Genomic DNA, 7524 nt, shown 5'->3' with positions numbered 1-7524 from the left:
TCTCTGGGCAACCTGTGCCAGTGCCTCACTACCCTCACAGGGAAGAACTTCTTCCTCATATCCGATCTAAACCTACTCTCTTTCAGCTTAAAGCTATTGCTTTGCTATTGTTAAAACCACAGACTTTGATGGAACACTGCTCGGTAAGATTTCTTCAATCTAGCCTGGAATTTTTGGTCTAAAGAAAAGAAATCAGTAGGTTGAGCTTCTGCTTAATCCAAGCTATAGACTTGTACTTGAATCTCCCTTCACACTGGCCTGGACCTATTCTCTGCCTTTTTCACTTTGTGTGAAGTAAAAATCTTTCTTCCTATGCCTCATCTCTCCCTTCCTCAAATGTTGCCTTTCCCCCATACAAAAACACAGTTGAAACCTCAAAATGTTTCACAAAGGAATCTTCCCCTCTGTTTTCTACATAAAAATTAATTGTGTTTCTTTCAGAGTTTAATCTCCTAGGAATCCAGAAGTGCTTAAGCAGAGCCTATGAAGTGTGAGCAGTGAAAGGAGACAGCAGTACAGGGTGAGTAGAAAAAAATATTAAACATCACTTAATAGGAAAAAGCTTGGGTGAAAATTGAGAACTACTTGACCAATACACTTTGATTCATAGGAGAATGAAACATACTCCATAGCTGAAATGCTGTGCAACAGCACAGAATGCATGAGATGGATAATGCCCCAAGGGTCCTTGCAAAATGATCCAGATTTATGCTGGATAATGAGTGAAAACAAAAACCCTAAATACATTTGGAAATATAAAAATCTAATAAAGGACTTGACAGTTGGGAAGACAAACAACAAAGTCACTGAGAAACTGTAAGGTAAATTAACAGGTTTGTTTTTTCCTACTGTGCAGAGAATAGAGAGAGAATAATTTTAAATTGCTAATTTATAACATTATGGTATCATTAAAGAAGTGTAAATCAACATGTTCCAGGCTGAAAGTCAGACAGAACAAATGGAAGTGTTTATCGCAATTAGTGGCATCTTGCTTCCTGCAAATTAAGTGACACTCAGGTCCATAAATGCTTCCTCCCACTCCATACTTTCCTAGAACTTACAAGCCTTGCTGGACTGGCTGATCCACTCGTGAGCCCAATGAAGCCAAGCTGTCAGAAACATTCTGGATGTCTGATACACAAGAATTTTACTAGGAATGGTGTTGCTGTGAGGCTGAAATGACCCCTGAAGAACCAAAAGCAATGGAACTGAAAGCAAGCTGGACTTCCCAGGCTTGGCTCCTGTAACCCAAACCAGGTCAGATCCTGGAAAAGCATTTTAAGTGACAGTCTGGAAGCTACTTTTCATCTGTTTCATACCTGGTTCTTTCCATCCCTGGTTCTTGATTATTTTTTGGTTTGCCCCCAAATATTCCTGTACACACAGAATCAATCGGGTTGGAAAAGACCTCAAAGATCGAGTCCAACCCTACTGTGGTTACTAGACCATGGCACCAAGTGCCACATTCAGTCTCATCTTCAAAACCTCCAGAGACAGTGAATCCACCACCTCCCTGGGCAGCCCATTCCAATGCCTGATCACTCTCTCCATAAAAAATCTCTTCCTAATATCCAACCTAAACCTCCCCTGGCAGAGCTTGACTCTGTGCCCTCTTGTCCTCCTGCTGGTTGCCTGGGAGAAGAGACCAACCCCCACCTGACTCCAACCTCCTGTCAGGGAGTTGTAGAGGGTGATAAAGTCTCCCCTGAGCCTCCTCTTCTCCAGGCTAAACACCCCCAGCTCCCTCAGCCTCTCCTCATGGCACTTGTGCTCAGTCCCTTCACCAGCCTCGTTGCTGATGTTATGTCTTGTTAAGGGGTATGACTGACAGCTCTGCACTACCAAGAAGAACCAAAGCTAACCATGATCTTGGCAAGACTAGTTTTCATGAGCCTTATTCCTTTCCCCACCTGTGCCTTAAGTATTGAGACCATTGTTCTTAACAGCCTCAGGAAGCTTTTAGATATGTTCATGCCAGAATGAGCTCCTACCTGTGCTCCTCCATCACCACCTGCAGCACACCACACCACTGGTGCTGTGTGTGGCCTGTAATGAGCCTCTTCAGGGAGACATTGAGCTTTGATTTGAAGACCCCCAACACAAAATTGACCATCTTCTTGAGCACATGACTGTAACAGCTGCCACCCTTTACTGTTAACAAAGTCACTCATTCTTCAGCACAACACACAGACCTCTGGTCTTGGCCTTCCCTGTCACATACACAACAAACCAAGGCAACACACATTTGTATTTGATTAAAATCTATGCCTGCAAGTATGCAAAACCTCACTGAATCCCAGATAGCTCAATCCCTGCCTGCCCATGCTGCTCTGCACTCCTCCCTCCTGCCCTCTCCCTCCCATATGGTAGATGCATTACCACACACATTTCAGAAACATCTGCAGCACCACATTAAGTCCAGACTTGCAAAAGCACTGGGGAAATTGCTGTTCTAATGAGGGAAAAGGAGCAATGACAGTGACACCTTTGTGCTGGGGCTACGAGATCTAACACTCTGCAGTACAGAGAGTCATTTAAAAGCAAGAAACCCAACCTAAAGCTGAATGAACAAAAAATGTCAGATCTCCAGAGACATATTTGGAAGAACCACACGGCGCATGACCCCACAGTTCTGAGACAGCAGAACTGTTTTCGGGCTGTACCAACAATCTGACAAATGCAGATGAGTACCAACACAACAAGGAGAGCACTGCAGCTCATTCTCAGTCTGTGTCTGAAGGGTATGCTCTTTGATCTATTTTGGTGATTTATGATGTACTAAAGCTCAAGATCAAAAATATCCTTTGTCTTTTTCTTTTTTTTTTCCTTATAATAATCGAGGCCTATGGAAAAACTACCACAGGGAGCAGAGAAGCAGCTAAACAGCAGCATTATGAGAATGAGCAGCTGGGCAAAAATACAATTTTTAATATATTTGCAACAACTTTTAGATAATTGATTTAGACTGAACACCAAGTGATGGCTTGGAAAGAAATTATTTTTTTAAATTCAAGATTCAAACTGAAAGAAGGGAAATTTGGGTTAGATATTAGGAAAGAATAAGTTCAATATACAGAAGAAATTCCTCCCTGTGAGGGTGCTGAGGCTCTGGCACAGGTTGCCCAGAGAAGCTGTGGCTGCCCCATCCCTGGAAGTGTTCCAGGTCAGGTTGGATGGGGCTTGGAGCAACCTGGGCTAGTGGAAGGTGTTCCTGCCCATGGCAAGGGATAGGAACAAGATGATCTTTAAGGTCCCTCCCAACCCAAAACATTCATTGATTCATATCTCAATTACACATTAGATCATATCCCTATAAATCCCAACATCTTTCATAATTTTTAAAACAAAACAAAACAAAACAAAACAACAAAAAAACAATCAAGGAGAATAGAAGATTTTTTTCATGCCCCAAAGGGGAAGGGGAAAAAAGGCATATCCCATCTCTCCTATGTAAAATGTGAAAATAAAAGAAGCACTTGGGCAGTCAGAATCCAGGTGTGAGAACTCCTGTAATTTTCTAAGGCTCTACACCAACTACAACACATGTACATGCCCTCAGAAAAATGATGTAAAAGAACAGAGCACTTAGAAAGAATTGACTCAAGGCCAAACGTGTAGAAGCATGTAAGAGCTTTTCTAACCCCATCATTGAAAAAGCCAGCCCTGTCATTACAATGGAAAAACGACACCAAGGTTTTAAAGAAGCCTGTGGAGAAAAAAATGCTCTGCACAGCCCTGTCTAGGGCAGTTCCTCTGTACCTGTTCAAGAGCTTCCTGTGTGCTAAAGGATTTTACAAGCCTGACAAAAGCAGTCTCTGGCCAACTTGGTGGTGAAGGCTCACTCCATAGAGCTGCCAGATTCACTTACCTGCCCATCCTTGGCATAGCAAACCGAATTGGATTGGGTGTATTTGACAGCGATGCTGGCAACAATCAGGTCTCGGACAGCAGCCTCAGGCAGCTGAAACAAAACCATGTCAATGGCCCATCCTGACAACCACGAGTAGCCAACTGGCAAGTAATCTGCAACCCCCAGGCCATCACAAGTACTGAATCAGAGAGAGGGGGAAAACAAGGGAACTAAAAATATCCTGGTTTGTTCAATTACCAGCAAATTTTGTTTACATTAAAAGCCACAAATGATTGGTTTGGCAGCTAATCTCAGAGCTCTCAGGGGTAGGACTCAGTCTCACCAGGTCATATCTCACTGGCCCTAAGCCTGCAAAGTACTCTGTATTTGCTCACTGTCATCAGACATGCTCATAGGCAAAAAAACAACCAAACCAGGACCATGACAATTAGAACAGCTCCCAAAATCTGCATTAAGTATTATTTTAAACTCCATTCCTAATTTATTAAAACTATTTTTATTATCTCAATGTCTGAACTTGCTTCTGAGCCCATGACTAATGATGTACTCATTAACATGTTTTTTTAATGAGAACAAGATCATAGACAAAGAAATTACTGAAAACTTTCTCATGATGTGAACTTTAACTGATGAGCAATATGAGCCTAGCCAGAGTTTATGCCACACTCTTTACACAAAAGGATGATCTAAACAGTGAGTCAGAGTGACATGGCAATGGATCCTTGGCACTTGGCTGTCTCACCATAAGAAATTGCACACAGTAGCTTCTTATTTATAAGAAATACAAATATTTTGGTAGTTTGAGATATTGGAAATGGTCCAGCTCCTCTCAATTATCCAAGGAATCAAAACAGAGGCAAACTACCCTGATCTACACAAATACATCTGCTTCAGAAAGTCTGCTGCATTGTTTAATAAGAGCCAGTTAAATTTCATTAGAATATCTTAAGAGCTCTTAAAATAGCACAGTGATGACTTCCTTGATGAAGGCACAACAGTACATTCATTCCATCTGTCTTTAAGATCATTTATATTTTGACACTTACATTTTTGTTCTTTGTAACAATGTTCTTGAACAGCGACCGGTCAATGACTGCATCGTTCCTCTTCTGCATGAGATTCAGTCCATAGAGGGTTCGAACCTCAAGGTCATCTGGCTCATAATGGGGATCCATCTAAAACCCAAAGGATAGGCCAATGAAATCCTTACAGACCAAAATCTACAAAGCCTTCCAGTCTTCCACAGAAAAAGGAAAAACACATGCAAAAAGACTTTCAGCTCTTCAGAGGAAGACAGAAGGATCTGGAGTTGCTTCATACATGCCTCAAGGTATGACTCCCAACCCTCTGTGACATTCAAGGAAATGGTGAATGTGACTATTTCCAGAGCTGCACTCTCCTGAGGCACATCTCCACACAAGTAAGAAGCACAATTTATTTACACCAGCATAGGGATCAGGTTAACTAGAACTGTCTTAACTGCACATTCAGGTCTACCTAAGCATGGGCTTATTCAGAATTCTGATAGCCCCAGCTGAGGTTATTGAGACAGGAAACAAACCAGACTAAGCTGACCAGCTCTAAATAGGAACATGCTTTATGCAATTTTCCTAATCCTAATTCCTTAGCACTACTCTGCAGATAGACCCTGAAGATAGAGGTTTAACCAATACCACCTCATCCTTGCATAGTTATTGAATTCCAAGAAGGTAATCTGCTGCCAAGAAGGTCTGCAATTCCATTCCCTTTTGCCTGCAGCTCCTGAGCCATCTTCTACAGCTCCCCTGGAAGCAACACTACCATTGCAACTTGAGCTAAGCCTTGGATTTTCTTTTTGTAATGTTATAGTGAAGTTCTCTGCTCGTTTGGCTCTCAGAGGCAGGCAGGAATAGGACCTGTCTGCCTGGTGACAGCATTCTGTGATCCATTAGTCATGTTCACCAAAACTGGGTGATTTTGAAGTCCCAGCAGTCACTGCAGGAACAAGGAAGGCAACCTGACACTGACTTGACCACATAATATTAGTATTCATTGGCAAACATCCTGGTTGCAAGGTGCATCATCCCAGGTCCAAACTGTGCTGCCATCTTCATCTCTGACTGTACTAGAGACTGCCTTGCAAACACCACTGCCCACACAAGGCAGTGATATACTACACCTGCCTCTCACTGCCAAGACTCACAACATAACTCAGGCACTACAGCTTAGATACAAAGAATTCAGGGAGGAAACAAAGTCACCAAAAGCTAGATGAAAGATCAGAAAGAGCACAGAAATTGTTTCTCTGAGGTACTCTTAATGATTCATCGATGTAATTGCTTTAAGTTCACATCACTTTGAAAACCAAGGATGCCATTATAAAAACACTCCCCTCTAGGACTATAGGCTAAATGTGACTACAACACTGCTGGTGGAATTCCAGCTCATACAGGAAGACACAAAGACCCAGAGGAAACACTTCCATGCACTGTAGGGAGGGCCTAGATCAGCCTCCCTAGTTACTTGGACACTAACATCTGTGGAACGCAGGTACAGGAAGAGCAGCAGAGGGTAGAGGAACAGAAGTACAAACCTGGAGGACACAGTAACCACCATTCTTCTTTTTGGCAAGGATTTTGAGAGCTTCTTCCTCATAGCCAGGAGCCACCACACCATCAGACACCTGCAAGACACAGATTTCAGCTTCCATGTGAAAAAAAAATGAAAGTGGGGCTATGACTTAAAGCTCCACCTGCCATTTCCCGAGAGGCACTGAAGGCACACCTCATGAGGTCTCTATGTACCAAACAATGCCAAAAGCACTATTAGAATGTTGGTTTCAGTCCTGCTAACAGGAAACAGCAGAGTGCTAACAAGCTCCTGGTAGGAGCTAGTAAAAAATACCCCACATCACTTTAAGCAGCATAGAACTAATAACTAATATCCTCCTCCAGGGGGGAAACAGCTCAACCCCGACATCCCCACTTGCCAGCCTTAACAATAAACATGGCTTAAAACGCAATAAATCCCTATTTCATCAGTGACACTATTGATGAGATGAAAATACTGGCAAAAGAGCTGTTAACAGCATTGAAACTGAGATGTTTACATTCATCACAGCCATTAAGTAACACACAACCTTCACATTTTTGTCTTACAATGTGGGTGGGGATTTTTTTTTTTTTAAGCAAGAGTGTACCAAATGTTATCCTCACAAACCAGTCAAATATGGTCTTTCATTTGTTTGACAAGAATCATAGAATCACAGAATGGTTTGGGTTGGAAAAGACCACCCCCCAGCCATGGGCAGAGACGGTTGCTCCAAGTCCCATCCAACCTGGCCTTGAACACTTCCAGGGATGGGGCAGCCACAGACTCTCTGGGCAACCTGTGCCAGTGCCTCAGCACCCTCACAGGGAGGAATTGTTTCCTAAGATCTAATCTAAACCTACTCAGTTTGAAGCCTTTTCCCCTTGTCCAGTCACTACATGCTCTCAAAAATTAGAGCAAGCTGGAAGTCTCCAAAGTACAAGGCAGTCCTTTGGCACCTTGCATTGTAACCTCCTCCTCTCAGAAAGACTGCAAGCACCATATAACAGGATGGTTATGTGTTTGGTGAAGCATTAACTCCAGGTGTTTATCTCTGCATGTAAATGAGACTGGTGAAGGGATTC

At 42.7% G+C, this 7524-nt stretch overlaps 1 protein-coding gene across 1 annotated transcript in view; it reads right to left on the bottom strand.

The window, feature by feature from the left end:
* Window positions 1-7524, bottom strand: part of ATIC (5-aminoimidazole-4-carboxamide ribonucleotide formyltransferase/IMP cyclohydrolase) — a gene marked incomplete at its 5' end in the record, with an annotated part of 23331 nt that overhangs the window by 5017 nt on the left and 10790 nt on the right. The window contains 3 exons of the mRNA XM_009083515.1: window positions 3869-3961; window positions 4918-5046; window positions 6444-6533. Coding sequence (XP_009081763.1) covers window positions 3869-3961; window positions 4918-5046; window positions 6444-6533 — 312 coding nt within the window. The remainder of the gene's footprint in view (window positions 1-3868; window positions 3962-4917; window positions 5047-6443; window positions 6534-7524) is intronic.

Source organism: Acanthisitta chloris, unplaced genomic scaffold (genome assembly GCF_000695815.1).
Source record: "Acanthisitta chloris isolate BGI_N310 unplaced genomic scaffold, ASM69581v1 scaffold11361, whole genome shotgun sequence".
NCBI classification, from domain to species: domain Eukaryota; kingdom Metazoa; phylum Chordata; class Aves; order Passeriformes; family Acanthisittidae; genus Acanthisitta; species Acanthisitta chloris.
The sequence above is the reverse complement of the archived record's forward strand: the minus strand, read 5'-3'. Positions and strand labels throughout refer to the sequence as shown.